The 15,042-nt window shown below is 46.5% G+C and overlaps 3 protein-coding genes across 5 annotated transcripts in view; 1 reads left to right on the top strand and 2 right to left on the bottom strand.

The window, feature by feature from the left end:
* Nucleotides 1-15,042, bottom strand: part of IQCK (IQ motif containing K) — a 959,718-nt gene that overhangs the window by 278,355 nt on the left and 666,321 nt on the right. The window lies entirely within an intron of this gene.
* GDE1 (glycerophosphodiester phosphodiesterase 1) overlaps nt 1-15,042 on the top strand; it is a 241,834-nt gene that overhangs the window by 163,263 nt on the left and 63,529 nt on the right. The window lies entirely within an intron of this gene.
* The window catches only part of VPS35L (VPS35 endosomal protein sorting factor like), a 149,534-nt gene that overhangs the window by 127,156 nt on the left and 7,336 nt on the right, over nt 1-15,042 (bottom strand). For all 3 annotated transcript variants that reach the window (XR_007722281.1, XM_050775005.1, XM_050775006.1), the window contains exons 2-5: nt 12,913-13,012; nt 8,027-8,194; nt 4,660-4,782; nt 2,769-2,793 (exon numbers count right to left, since the gene is read on the bottom strand). Coding sequence is in view for 2 of the 3 variants with exons in the window: in XM_050775005.1 (XP_050630962.1) it covers nt 2,769-2,793; nt 4,660-4,782; nt 8,027-8,194; nt 12,913-13,012 (416 nt within the window). In the remaining variant the exon portion in view is untranslated. The remainder of the gene's footprint in view (nt 1-2,768; nt 2,794-4,659; nt 4,783-8,026; nt 8,195-12,912; nt 13,013-15,042) is intronic.

Consider the following 15,042-nt stretch of genomic DNA (forward strand, 5'->3'; position numbering starts at 1 on the left):
GCTGGGTGGTCCAAGATCAAGGTCCCAGCAGATTAGGTGTCTGGGGACGGCCTGCTTTCCGGTTCGGTTCATAGATGATGCCTTCTTGCTGTGTTTTCACTTGGTGGAAGGGGTGAGGGAGCACCCTTGGGCCTCTTTTATAGGGCACTAATCCCATTCATGAGGGTTCCACCCTCATTACCTAATCACCTCTGAAAAGGGCCCATCTCCTAATACCATCATCTTAGGGTTAGGATTTCAACATACGAATTGGGGCAGGGGAGTGTGGTTGGGCACAAACAACCGGACCATTGGCACCTGTCTTCAAATTAAATAAAAAATGAAAAAGTATTCTGCAAGGTGGTTGTGCCATTTTACATTCCCACCAGCAGCATATGAGAGTTTCTATTGCTCTATATTCATACCAAGTCTCATGTTGAAAGGTGATCCCCAGTGTTGGAGGTGGGGCCTGGTGGGAGGTGTCTGGGTTGTAGGGGAGGATCCCTCATGAATGGCTTGGTGCCATCCTTGCAGTAATGAGTGAGTTCTTATTCTTAGTTCCCATGAGAATCGGCTGTCAAAAAAACCCTGGCATCTTCTCCCTCTCTCTCCTGCCTTCTCTTGCCATGCAATCTCTGCACACACCGGCTCTCATTTGCTTTCACCATGAGTGGAAGCAGCCTGAGGCCCTCACCAACAGCAGATGCTGGCACCATGCTTCTAATATAGCCTGTGGAACCTTAAGCCAAGTAAAGCTCTCTTCCTTATAAATTAGCCAGCCTCTGGTACTCCTTTACAGTACCACTAAACAGACTAAGACACTTGGTATCACCACTCTATTCGATCTTTACAAACTGGTAGGTACAGGCTGGTATGATTTACCTTTTATGGTGTGGGATCAAAATTCTGTCCATAACAAGCTGGGCGTGGTAGCTCACACCTGTAATCCCAGCACTTTGGGAGGCCGAGGCGGGTGGACCACTTGAGACCAGGCTGGCCAACATGGTGAAACCCCGTCTCTACTAAAAATACAAAAATTAGCTGGACTTGTTGGTGCACACCTACAGGCCCAGTGACTCGGAAGGCTGAGATGGGAGAATTGCTTGAACGCAGGAGGCGGAGGTTACACTGCACCATGGGTGACAGAGCAAGATTCCATATCAAAAAAAAAAAAAAAAAAAAAAAAATTCTGTGCATAACAAAGCTGCTCCCACTCTCTTGATTTCTAACGTGCTGTCTCATCCAGCAGAGCCGTGGGAAGAGTGGCAGCTGCCATATCAGAGACCTGCAATGAACCACGGTTGTGCTCATCTGCACCCAGTAGAACATGATCTGTCAGTTGCTCCAGAATCACCTCGGAGCATCAAAATAGGAATTCTGGGGTCCCATCCTACAAGATTAATTGAGCAAGTTGGGGCCAGACATCTATATTCATATAAAAGTTCCTCAGGCAATCCTGCTACATGGCAGTTCGAGATACCCAGGTCCACAGCTTCTGACTGTGTGTCTTAGGAGAGGAAGCTGAGAACTGCATTCAGGGACCAGTGGCCTATAAGACTGAGCATGTGGCCCCCTCACCAACATATCTTACGGCACAAGGGAAAAGACTTAAGGCAAGGGAAAGGCTCTCTTAAGCAATCCCCCAGTTGGTGAGAGAGGCACAACGATGGGGAGACTATTTCCTCTGTCATTTTAAACAGTAAGCTTATGTTTTACTCCTAGTAACCTCTTTGGGTTTTTTTTTTTTTTTTTTTTGAGACGGAGTCTCGCTCTGTCACCCAGAATGGAATGCAATGGCGTGATCTCAGCTCACTGCAACCTCCGCCTCTCAGGTTCAAGCGATTTTCCTGCCTCAGCCTCCCGAGTAGCTGGGACTACAGACGTCTGTCACCACGCCTGGCTAATTTTTTTTTTTTTTTTTTTTTTTTTAATTTTTAGTAGAGACGGAGTTTCACCATGTTGGCCAGGCTGGTCTTGAACTCCTGACCTCAAGTGATCTGCCTGCCTTGGCCTCCCAAAGTGCTGGCATTACAGGCATGAGCCACCACACCAAGCCGTACTTTTGTTTTTAATACAGAATTTCACTCTTGTCGCCCAGGTTGGAGTGCAATCTCGGCTCACTGCAATGTCTACCTCCCAGGTTCAAGAGATTCTCCTGCCTCAGCCTCCTCAGCAGCTGGGATTATAGGCATGTGCCACCACGCCCAGCAAATTTTTGTATTTTTAGTAGAAACGGGGTTTCACCATGTGGGCCGGGCTGGTCTCAAACTCCTGACCTCAGGCGATCTGCCTGCCTTGGCCTCCGAAAGTGCTGGGATTACAGGGGTGAGCCACCGTGCCTGGCCGTATTATTATTATTTTTTTAGACAGAATTTCGCTCCTGTCACCCAGGCTGGAGTACAATGGTGCGATCTTGGCTCACTACAACCTCCGCCTCCCAAGTTCAAGTGATTCTCCTGCTTCAGCCTCCTGAGTAGCTGGAGTTACAGGCATGCGCCACCACACCCAGCAAATTTTTGTATTTTTAGTAGAGAAGGGATTTCACCATGTTGGCCAGGCTGGTACTGAACTCCTGACCTCAGGTGATCCACCCACCTTGGCCTCCCAAAGTGCTGAGGTTTGATATTTTTTTAATTCATGCTCTAAATATGTATTTTAGTTCTATGTCTATCCACAATCTAAGCAATAGCTCCATCAGAATCATATCAGATAAACTTTTTTCCTTTGTAAAATGATATTAAAAGTAACGGCAGAATTTTCCCATCAAAACAACAACAAACTCATCTTACCTTTTTCAGATCCCATAAACAGATTCTGCAGAGACATAACATTCATTAATATTTTAAAATTCTAAGGCAGTATGTTCATTGTTTTCCAACAAAGCCATTTACATACCCAAGAGAAAGAAATATATATTCAAAGAAGGAAAATACAGTCACTAAAAACCACTGAAGATTCAAATTTCTACTCAAGTCAGGGTTCTCAAAGTCAGCAGACAAATACTAAAATTTTTGATATGCCAGCAGAGTCACATAATAGAAGTATTTTTAACCTACTCTGAATCAGGGTTTATCACCCTCTACACTACTGCCATTTGAGGCCAGATAACTTTTTGTGGGAGATTATTCTGTGCACCCTTGGATATTTAGTTGCATCTCTGGCCTCCACCCAATAAATGTCAGTACCACCTCCAGAACCGTGACAGTCAAAAATGTCTCTAGATATTGCCAAAGGACCACCCAGGGGTAAAAATTACTCCTGGTTGAGAATCACTGCTCTAAGTTAACTCTGTACAGTTTAAAAAAAAAAAAAAGACTCGATTTAAATAGTCCAGCAATTCTGTCATTTTGTTCAATGAGTGCACACCCTGGGAGGTAAAAAAAGAAGAGGCATTGTGGCCAAGCGTTCCCCGTGGCCTGCTGAGTTCACTACTTCCTCCGGGGCACAGTCCCATTTGTAGATGGACACGCTGCTACATTTCTTAGCCTCCCTGCACTTATGAATGGCCCATGACCACACCTTCAAGACAAATGTAACTGAAAGTGTTGGGGGACCCCAAGAAATCTTCCTAAATGGGAGGGGGTGCATCTTTCTTTCCCTTTCCTCCCTCTGTCTACCAACATGAATGTGAGGCAACACTCAATGCAGTCGAGGAGCAAGAAAGAACGCAGTGGAACCCTGATGCCCTTGGAGCTGCCACACCAGTCCTGGACTCCTCTGCTCAAGACTTCTCTCCAGTGTAAGGAGGGATACAGATCACCCCTGTTTACAGTGTTAGGAGGGGCTTTGGTTCTAAGCACTGAACCCAGTCCTAACTCACACAGGCATTACCCTGACTGGGTTAGTCTCAGCTCTCCTGAGTCTTTCCTTCCATAGCAGTTTGCCAAGTGGAAGGTAAGCCTTGAATTTCATAAGCATCTTGAGGCCAAAGCTAACTATTTCACCTAATGGCCATCCAGAGAAACAGTAAACTTCCAGCTCCAGGAGAAAAACCCAGCTATGTGGGACTTACTGAGTGACACCTTTCTCCCCCAGTGTCGTGCTGTCCTCCCTTCATAATTCATTTTTTAAATTAATTAATTAATCATTTTTTTTTGAGACAGGGTCTCACTCTTGGTGAGACAGTCACCAAGGCTGGAGTGCAGTGGTGCGATCTTTGCTCACTGCAACCTCCACTTCCCAGGTTCAAGCAATTCTCATGCCTCAGCCGCTTGAGTAGCTAGGATTACAGGTGCCCACCACCATGCCCGGCTAATTTTTGTATTTTTAGTAGAGACGGGGTTTCACTATGTTGGCCAGGCTGGTCTCGAACTCCTGACCTCAAGTGATCTGCCCACTTTGGCCTCCCAAAGTGCTGGGATTACAGGCGTGAGCCACCATGCCCGACCTCCTTCCTTCATAATTCAAACCTCCTCCCAAAGACAAGACTCTGCTGTTCTAATTCTTTCTCTGACCTGTGCCACATCCCTGATCCTTACCAGATTTTTCTGGGAAGCCTGTCAGCACATTTTTATGCCAACAACACTGACATACTACGTGAAGCCTTATATTTGAGCTTTTAAGAGAAGTAGAAAAATAAATAAGTGAAACTTACAGAGCCCAAGAGTTAAAGCAATATAACAAAAAGAAATTACTACTAACTCCGAAGCAGACCCTGGGAGAGGGTCTCCTGGTACTCACAATAGACAGCTTTTCGGTAGTGGTGTACCGGGCAAGGATTTCTCCCCGTTTGTTGGCCCAAGGCTCAAAATCCGATCCTACAATGGAGTTATCATCTCTATCACGTTTCCTTCTGGAGCTGTCCTAAAGAAAGGCAAGAAAATCTCTTCAGCAGCAGTATCATTTTATTCTTTAAATATATACATATGTAAATAGAAGGCAGATAGTCCTTTACTGTGGAATAAAAGAGATCTGTCTCAAGGTTTACTATCATAAAAAAAATTACAGCGCCGGGCATGGTGGCTCATGCCTGTAATCCCAGCACTTTGGGAGGCCGAGGTGGACAGATCACTTGAGGGCAGGGGTTTAACACCAGCCTAGCCAACAAAGTGACACCTTTCTCCCCCAGTGTCGTGCTGTCCTCCCTTCAAACCCCGTCTCTACTAAAAATACAAAAATCAACCAGGTGCATGCCTATAGTCCCAGCTACTCAGGAGGCTGAAGCAGGAGAATCACTTGAACCTGGGAGGCAGAGGTTGTAGTGAGCCAAGATCGCACCACTGCACTCCAGTCTGAGTGACAGAGCAAGACTCCATCACAAAAAAAAAAAAAAAAAAATCAGGCCATTTCATCACAAATGGACAATAAATATATCAAAAAATGCTCAAACTCATTAAGAATTAAGGAAAGGATAGTTGGAAAAGACCACTTTTTCAAGTATCAGAATGTCAAAGAGTTAAAATGCTGGCTGATGTCAGGCTGGCAAGAATGCAGGGAAACAGGCCCTCTTCAACATCACTGGTGGAAATACAGACTGGTTAACTCTTTTTGGAGGACAATTTGGTGATAGCCATCAAAACCTTAAATACACATTGCCTTATGCCAGCAAAGAGATGGAGTCTCGTTCTGTCGCCCAGGCTGGAGTACAGTAGCGCAATCCCCGGCTCACTGCAACCTCCGCTTCCCGGATTCGAGCAATTCTCCTGTCTCAGCCTCCTGAGTAGCTGGGATTACAGGTGCCCACCACCAGGCCCAGCTAATTTTTGTAGTTTTAGCAGAGATGGTGTTTCACCACATTGGTCTGACTGGTCTCGAACTCCTGACCTCGTGATCTGCCCGCCTCGACCTCCCAAAGTGCTGGGATTACAGGTGTGAGCCACCGCGCCTGGCCAACGAGCAAAGAACTCCTAGGAAGTTACCCTGCAGAAATCCCTGCAGACATGCACCAAGGCATGTGTATGTTCGAGACACATGGTGCACTGCTGTTTGTATCAGCAAAACCCAGAAACTATCTGGGATATCCTCTATCTGATGGATACATCAGTAGAGGAATGGCAAATTAAAGTAGGTAAAGCCAGTCTTTAGAATACAATAAGGCTGGTCAAAATAATAAGGTTGTTCTAAATGTACTAACATGGATAGTTCTCCAAGACATATGGTCAAGTCAAAAAAAAAAAAAGTTGGCTGGGTGGCATGGCTCACACCTGTAACGCCAGGACTTTGGGAGGCCAATGCGGGCAGATCACCTGAGGTTAGAAGTTCGAGACCAGCCTGGCCAATGTGACGAAGCCTTGTCTCTACAAAAAATACAAAAATTAGCCGGGTGTGGTGGCACATGCCTGTAATCCTAGCTACTAGGGAGGCTGAAGCAGGAGAATCACCTGAACCCAGGAGACAGAGGTCGCAGTGAGCCAAGATCGCGCCATTGCACTCCAGCCTGGGCAACAGAATGAGACTCCGTCTCAGAAAAAAAAAAATAAAAACAAAAATAAAAATTAAATTAAAAAAAAAAAAGTTGTGGGGTGCAATGGCTCAGGCCTGTAATCCCAGTGCTCTGGGAGGCCAAGGCAGGAGGATTGCCTGCGCCCAGGAGTTTGAGACCAGCTTTGGCAACACAGCGAGACCCTGGCTCTACCAAGAAATCCAAAATTAGCCGAGCGCAGTGGTGCACACCTGAAGTCCCAGCTGCTCGGGAGGCTGAGGTAGGGGGATTGTTTGAGCCCAGGAGTTTAAGGTTGCAGCAAGCTACGATCATGCCACTGCAGTCCAGCCGGGGCAACAGGGCAAGACTATCTCCAAAAAAACAAGTCACAAAACTGCAGATCCATTTATGTAACAATGGTAAATAACATATGAAACACAGCATAGGATGATGATTGACAGCATGTATTCTGAAGTCAGACTGGCTGGGTTTGAATCCCAGCTTGGATGTGAATTGATATCTCTATCCCTCCATGGCTGCCTCTTTAATGAGGATTCTAATACCTCTCACAAGGTAGTAAGAGAACCAAATAGGAAACGCACTCTGAAAAAATGCCTGCCATGCAGTAAGCTGATGCTATAATTATTTATATATGAGTAGGCATGGGAATGCCCAGAGACTGCTGTCGGAAGTATCTATGAAAATACAGGGAAAAGCTATGGAAAAAGACACATTACGGCCACCATTCTCACGACCGCCAGGGTGGAGATTGGCATGAGAAGGATTGTTCTACATGACTTCTGACTTTTTCATATCAAAATGAGTGATTTACTTATGTAATTATGTAAAAAGATTTATAAGAAGAATAAAATTAAAATTAAAAATAAATTTTAAGAGCCAGGCACAGTGGCTCACACCTGTAATCCCAGCACTTCGGTAGGCTGAGGCAGGGGGATCACTTGAGGTCAAGAGTTCGAGACCAGCCTGGCCAACATGATGAAACCTCGTCCCTACCAAAAAGCACAAAAATTAGTTAGGTGTGGTGGTGCATGTCTGTCCCAGCAACTCGGCAGGCTGAGGTGAGAGAATTGCTTGAACCCAGAGGCAGAGGCTGCAGTGAGATCGGACCACTGCACTCTAGGTTGGGTGACACACCAAGGCTATCTCAAAAAACATTAAGTGAAATTTAAAACTAAAAATAAACTTTAAAATCTTTCAAAAAAAAGAAGAAAGAAAAAGACCTACTTCCCAGAGCTACACCAGCCTCTCACGTCTGGATGACCTGAACTGTTGCAACCAGAATGTACTGTGTGCATTATTTGTGCAACTTAAAAAAGGGGAAGAAGCTTTAGGAGGCTCAGGTGGGAGGATCGCTTGAGGCTTGGAGTATGAGACCACCCTGGGCAACATAGCAAGACCCCGCCTCTACAACAAAATAAAAAATTAACCAGGCATAGCAGTGTGTACCTGTAGTCCCAGCTTTTCAGGAGGGTGAGCTGGGAGAATTGCTTGAGCCCAGAGTTGGAGGCTACAGTGAGCCACGATCACACCACTGCACTCCAGCCCAGGTGACAGAGTGAGACTCTGTCTCTTAGAGAAAAAAAAAAGGGCAGGACAGGAGAAAACCACCCATTCCTGTACCCACAAAACTGACCCTCACTGGACAACCATGGCCGGGGTGCTTACCGTGGCAGCTGCCAAGGCTACGGGGTCAGCAGTGGCTGCAAACATGGAGAGGGGGTCAGTCCCATCCAGGACGCTGCTCAGCGGGTCCACCACGGAGCTGGAGGAGGAGGAGGATGTGGAAGAAGTGCTTCCTTTCCGGTTCACTTTCTTCGTCTTTGATTCTGTGACCTATGAGGAAAATTTCTGGAGGTAAAACGGAGCTCCCACAACTCTCCCCAGGGAAACACTCCAGTGGGTACTTTCCTCCCATTCTGGTAGTTGAATGGATGGTTCATTTACAGCAGAGATTTATCCATCTGCAGGGGATGCTTATTTTTTTGTGACAAATGGACATGACTCAGGATCACAGCTGTCGAGGAAAGGAAAGTAGGAAGTTAGGGTTAGGAAGTGTTAAAAAAATTAATTGAGAGGTCACTGGACTGAGAAGGCTACGGCACCTGGGGTTCCCTATGTAGCAAACCAAAATCCAACTCAATATAAGTAGTAAAATGGAACTTAAGCTTAATCAGTTGCAAATCGCCAACTACCTGCTAACTAGAGACTGGCCAATCAAAACCGACAACTAACCTCTAAGTAGGGAATTTCTACTTTAACCAGATACTTTTTTTTTGTCTTTCTCCCTTGAACACCTCATAAAAGTTTTCTGCTGGGTGCAGTGGCTCATGCCTGTATCCCAACACTTCGGGGTGCTGAGGCAGGAGGATCACTTGAAGCCAGGAGTTTGAGACCAGCCTGGGCAACATGGCGAAATCCTATCTCTACAAAAGATATGAAAATAATCCAGGTGTGATGGTACATGCCTGCGGTCCCAGCTACTCAGAAGGCTGAAGTGGGAGGATGGCAGGAGCCCAGGGGGCAGAGGTTGCAGTGAGCCGAGATCACACCACTGCACTCCAGGCTGTTAAATTTATGTGGTCTCTGGCCCCAGTTCCTGCCACAGAGCTCCTAATACCTTGGAAGATTCCCTGGGTGAAGGAGCATCTTTTGCCTTAATAAGGTGACTCCCAGTGGGCTCCTGTGGCTCCTGCAGGACGCTGGTCACCAGAGCTCCTAAAAGTCCTTTTGCCTGACATCAGGGCTATGCAACCGATGGGGGGGGGGGGAGGAGCTCCCCATGCCAATCCTGCACTCACCAGTGGGCTCTGTCATTCAATCTCAGGGTGGCCCCAGGAGCATCTTTTGCCTAATAAGGTGACCCAGTGGGCTCCTGCAGAGCTGCAGGACTCTTTTGCGGTCTGGTGACTCCAGAAAGACCAACCCTGCAGGACGCGGTCTGGTCACCAGAAAGACCAAGCCATGATTAAAATCTTGGAGCTTTCAGCCCCATTCCCCATCCTTTGGGAAGGTGAGAGGGCTGGAGATGGAGTTAATAATCAATCATGCCTATGCAACGATGCCTCCAAAAATACCCACAAAAAATGGGCTTTTGGGAGGCAGAGGTTGCAGTGGACTGAGATTGTGCCACTGCACTCCAGCTGGGTGACACAGTGAGACCCTGTCTAAAATAAATAAATAAATAAATAAATAAATAAATAAATAAATAAAATAGGGTCTGAAGAGCTTCCAGGTAGGTGAACAAGAACATATCGAGGTACCTGGAGGCGACATGAAAGCTTTGTGCGCCCCTTCCCCCCGGCCTCACCCTACGTACCTCTTCATCTGGCTGTATTATTTGTAATATCCTTAATAATAAACTGGTAAGTATAAGTAAATGTTTCCCTAGTTCTGTGAGCCATTATAGCAAATTATTGAACATGAAGGAGGGAGGCATGGGAACTCCCAATGTGTAGCAAAGTTGGAGTGTCTGAAGTGAAGACGTCTTTTTTTTTTTTTGGAGACAAAGTCTCACTTTGTCACTAAGCCTGGAGTGCAATGGTGTGATCACAGTTCACTGTACCCTCAACATCCTGGGCATAAGCCATCTCCCTGCCTCAGTCTCCCGAGTAGCTGGGACTACAAGCACACCATCACACTCTGCTAATTTTTTTTTTACTTTTTGTAGAGGTGGGGTATCACTATGTTGCCCAGGCTGGTCTCAAACTCCTGGGCCCAAGGGATCCTCCCATCTAGCATCCCAAAGTGCTGGGATTACAGGCATGAGCCACCATAGTGGGCCAGGGCTGTCTCATTGAGGACTTTGCCCTCAAACCTGTCAAGTCAGATGCCAACTGCCAGTGACGGCTGCCTGAATGGAGTTGAACTGCAGTCTAGGGGAGACAGAGAAGCACCTCCCATTGGTATACATTTGCTGTTTTTGTCTTCTGGCACACATTCCTCCACCTCACAGGCCTAATACTTAATACCCCGATTTTTATCTGGAAAAACATCTCTCCCCCATACTCAGTTTCCACAGGCCTGGTGGAGTGAACTCTGCTCTCAGTTCCCAAGGTGAGCCTTAGACCTACCCCAATCTATCAACTTCTTCTATACAGCAGGTCACCAATGCTCGTTCAGGGTAGGGCGCATAACAAAAGTGGGTCAATGAAAACTGCTCGAGAAAAGCATTTTCCTGCCGCCGATGTTGCCAATCTAACAGGATAGGCCTGGAGCTGCAGCAGCTCTTCGCAGCTATTCTGTTATGGCATGGGTGTTAAATGAAGTTTAGCCTACAGCTGTCTCCTTATGTATTTTAACTTTGGCCTAAAGGTTTCTCTGCACATAGTGAACTATAACTCCACTGGACGTGTAAACAGACTGTAACCTACTCTTGTGCCAATCACCAAGTTTTGGCCAATTAGGTCAATTAAAGGGGGCCAACTGGGCCAGGCACAGTGGCTCACACCTGTAATCCCAGCACTTTGGGGGGCCAAGGCGGGCGGATCACCTGAAGTCAGGAGTTTGAGACCAGCCTGGCCACCATAGGGAAACCCTGTCTCTACTAAAAAGACAAAAAAATTAGCCTGGCAGGGTGGCAGGCACCTGTAGTTCCAGCTACTCAGGAGGCTGAGGCAGGAGAATCACTTGAACCCGGGAGGCAGAGGTTGCAGTAAGCTGAGATTGCGCCATTGCACTCTAGCCTGGGCAACAAGAGTAAAACTTCGTCTCAAAAAAAAAAGAAAAAAGGTGCCGGGAGACAAGTGTTTAAATTGGGTTCAAATAAGGCAAATGCTGAACGGTAACCAACCCGGCTGTTTCTGTACCTCACTTCTGTTTTCTGAATGTCACTTTCCTTTTTGTGTCCATAAATCTTCGTCTACCACGTGACTGTGCTGGAGTCTCTCTGAACCTACTCTGGCTTAGGAGGCTGCCCGATTCATGAATTATTTTTTGCTCAATTAAGCTCCATTAAATTTAATTTGGCTGAGAATTTTCTTTTTATTTTTTGAGATGGAGTCTCTCTCTGTCGCCCAGGCTAGAGTGCAGTGGCGCGATCTTGGCTCACTGCAACCTCTGCCTCCTGGTTTAAGCAATTCTCCTGTCTTAGTCTCCTGAGTAACTGCGACTACAGGCACACGCCACTATGCTCAGCTAAATTTTGTAGTTTTAGTAGAGATGGAGTTTTGCCATGTTGGCCAGGCTGGTCTCAAACTCCTGACCTCAGGTGATCCACCCGCTTCAGGCTCTCAAAGTGCTGAAATTACAGGTATGAGGCATGAAGCCTGGCCAAGAATTTTATTTTAACATGGGGAACGGGCACCCGAGAATGAACGCAACTGTGGCTGTGGTGAGGTCACCCACAGCCACACAACAACATGGGGATTGAGGGGTCCCGGGAGGCTGAATCGCAGTCTTGGGGTCTTCTGCCTTATGCAATCGTCTCCATATATTCCCAGAGCCTCCAGGCTGACAATCACATCTTTTCCCCAACATGACAACCGCATAGTTTCTATTACTTGCTAAAAAGACAGTACCGACCTGGCAGAGAGGAACCAGCCAAGCCTCTTGCCTGCTTTCATTTTATTTTTTAAATAAACCCACAGATAGACTAACATGCTATTCAGGACAGCACTCTCTGCTGGCAATTACAGTGACTCTTATATTCCAAATACAAAAATTAAAAGTCAAGATACATTTTGTTGACACAGCCAAATCAGGAACAAAGTCATCCCATTCACATGGCAACCTCACTAAGGAGGAAGCAAGGGAGTAAAAATGGTGCTGGGCGAGGCCAATATTACAAAAAAGAGGCAGTGAACAAACTAGTTGATTTAAATATGCAGGCCACGTGCAGTGGCTCACTCCTGTAATCCCAGCACTTTGGGAGGCCAAGGCGGGTGGATCACCTGAGGTCAATGGTTCGAGACCAGCCTGGCCAACATGGCGAAACCCCGTCTCTACTAAAAATACAAAAACTAACAAAAATTAGCCAAGCGTGATGGCGCATGCCTGTAATCCCAGCTACTTGGGAGGCTGAGGCAGGTGAATCGCTTGAACCTGGGAGGCAGGGGTTGCCGTGAGCTGAGATCGTACCACTGCACTCCAACCTGGGCTACAAAGTGAGACTCCATCTCAAAAATAAATAAATAATAAAAACATTTTTAAAAAAAATCAGGCTGGGTGCGGTGGCTCACACTTAGCACTTGGTGAGGCGGAGGTGGACAGATTGTCTGAGCTCAGGAGTTCAAGACCAGCCTGGGCAACATGGCGAAACCCCATCTCTACTAAAAAAATACAAAAACTTAGCTAGGCATGGTGACGTGTGCCTACGGTCCCAGCTACTCGGGAAGCTGAGGCAGGAGAATCGCTTAAACCCAGGAGGCAGAGGTTGCATTGAGCCACCACGGCACTCCAGCCTGGGCGACAGAGCAAGACTCTGTCTGGAAAAAAGAAAAAAAATCAAATATGCAAAAATGATTACCACTGGCAAAATGGAAAAGACTCATGAAGACTGTCTTTCATTTCAAGGGATAAGAATATCATTCACAAAGACCCTTAACAAAACTTACAGTTATGGGTTTCAGAGGGTGATAGTCCCCAAACTCCAATGGTACAGCCTCCAGTCGGCATGATGCAAATTCAGCTTTGTAGTTCCTGTTCCTGGAGTGCCTGGTAAACAGCAAAACAAAGCCAATTAGTGGATGGGGGTACTTAAAACACTAAAAACTTCTGATGAGACCTCCTCAATGACAAGGTAGTTTAAAACAGCACAACATGCCCACCAAAGTCAAAAAGAAAACTACATTTAAAAACAAATTTTTTGGCCAGGCACAGTGGCTCACACCTGTAATCCCAGCAATTTGGGCAGCCTAGGTGGGCGGATCACTTGAGGTCAGGAGTTCCCAACATGGTAAAACCCCATCTTTACTAAAAATACTAAAAATTCAAAAATTAGGTGGGTGTGGTGGTGCATGCCTATAATCCCAGCTACTTGGGAGGCTGATGCAGAAGAATCACTTGAACCTGGGAGGTGGAGGTCCATGGTGAATGGAGATCACAGCACTCCACTCCAGCCTGGGCCACACAGCGAGACTCCATGGCAAACAAGAAACAAAACACAAATCTGTTTGGCAGGGCATGGTAGCTCATGCCTATAACTCCAGTACTTTGGGAGGCTGAGGCGGGCGAATCATGAGGTCAGGAGATCGAGACCATCCTAGCTAACACAGTGAAACCCCATCTCTACTAAAAATACAAAAAATCAGCTGGGCGTAGTGGCACATGCCTGTAATCCCAGCTACTTGGGACGCTGAGGCAGGAGAATCGCTTGAACCCAGGAGGCAGAGGTTGCAGTGAGCCGAGATCATGCCACTGCACTCCAGCATGGGGGACAGAGTGAGACTCTGTCTCAAAAAAAAAAAAAAAAAAAAATGTATGTTCGAAGGTATAAAGAGTTGCCAGCATACTGGACTTGTCATGCCACACACCAGAACAAAGGGAAACTCACTAAGGTGACTCTAACACTCTTTGCCCAGCTTTCCCGCACAGGGCATTTGTGAATTCTCAGCATGGGACAAGAAGCTGACGCCAAGCAGAGGGCAGCTGTGAAACAGGAGAGCAGCTAAAAGGGCTCTAAGGAAACCTCACAGAGCTTCACAGGAGTTCAGGGCTATCAAGACAGCCAGGGGGAAGAGCAGAGAGCACAAGGAAGACAGAAATCCAGCCCAGATTTCCCCTCAAGGTATTCGCCCATTAAGCTGCATAGGGCAAGAGGGAGGAGCCATGCAGAAAGGAGATGAAGAGCTCACGGGTGTTTTCATTGGTTTCTTGAGGGTTCAACAAGAGAAAGGATTCGTGAGCTGGAAAATAAAGGGGGAGACTGAAGCATGGAGCGGAAAAAGCACAGGAAGACAGGCAGAATTTCAAAGACGCAAAGAATGTGAAGAGAAGGCCTAACACACATATAACTGGAATTCCAAAGAGGAGGAGAGAGAGAGTGTGCAAGAACAGTCTCTGAAGAGATAATAGGTAAAACTTTTCCAAAACCCAAGAAAGACATCAAGCTACAGCCTCAAGAAACATCTGTGGCCCAAGCAGGACAAGTACAAAAGCAAACAAACAAAACACACCTGGAACCTTTACAGTAAAATGTATAGAAATAAAAAAGAACTTTTCCTTTTACTTTTTTTTTTTTTTGAGTTTTTTGAGACATGGCGTCTTCCTATGTTTCCCAGGCTGGTCTTAAACTCCTGGGCTCAAGAGATCCTCTTGCCTCAGCCTCCCAAAGTGCTGGGATCACAGGCATGAGCCACTGCGCCTAGCCTTCTTTGAGCATTTTGAAGATACTGTCCCTGTGTCTTCTGTGCTCATCTTTGTGCTGCAATAATAGTCTTATTGTTGCTCCTCTGAAAATAAAGTATCCGTTTCCTTTTAAGAAATTCTCTCCACCGGGCATGGTGGCTCACGCCTGTAATCCCAGCACTTTGGGAGGCACACATGGGTGGACTGCTTGAGCCCATGAGTTTGAAACCAGATCTGGGCAACATGGCGAAACCCCATCTCTACAAAATAAATAAATAAATAAACACATAAATTTGCTGAGTGTGGTGGTGTGTGCCTGGAGTCCCAGCTATTCTAGAGGTTGAGGTGGGAGGATTGCTTGAATCCAGGAGTTCAGAACTGCAGTGAGCTATGATCAC

This window comes from Macaca thibetana, chromosome 20, assembly GCF_024542745.1.
Source record: "Macaca thibetana thibetana isolate TM-01 chromosome 20, ASM2454274v1, whole genome shotgun sequence".
NCBI lineage: Eukaryota > Metazoa > Chordata > Mammalia > Primates > Cercopithecidae > Macaca > Macaca thibetana.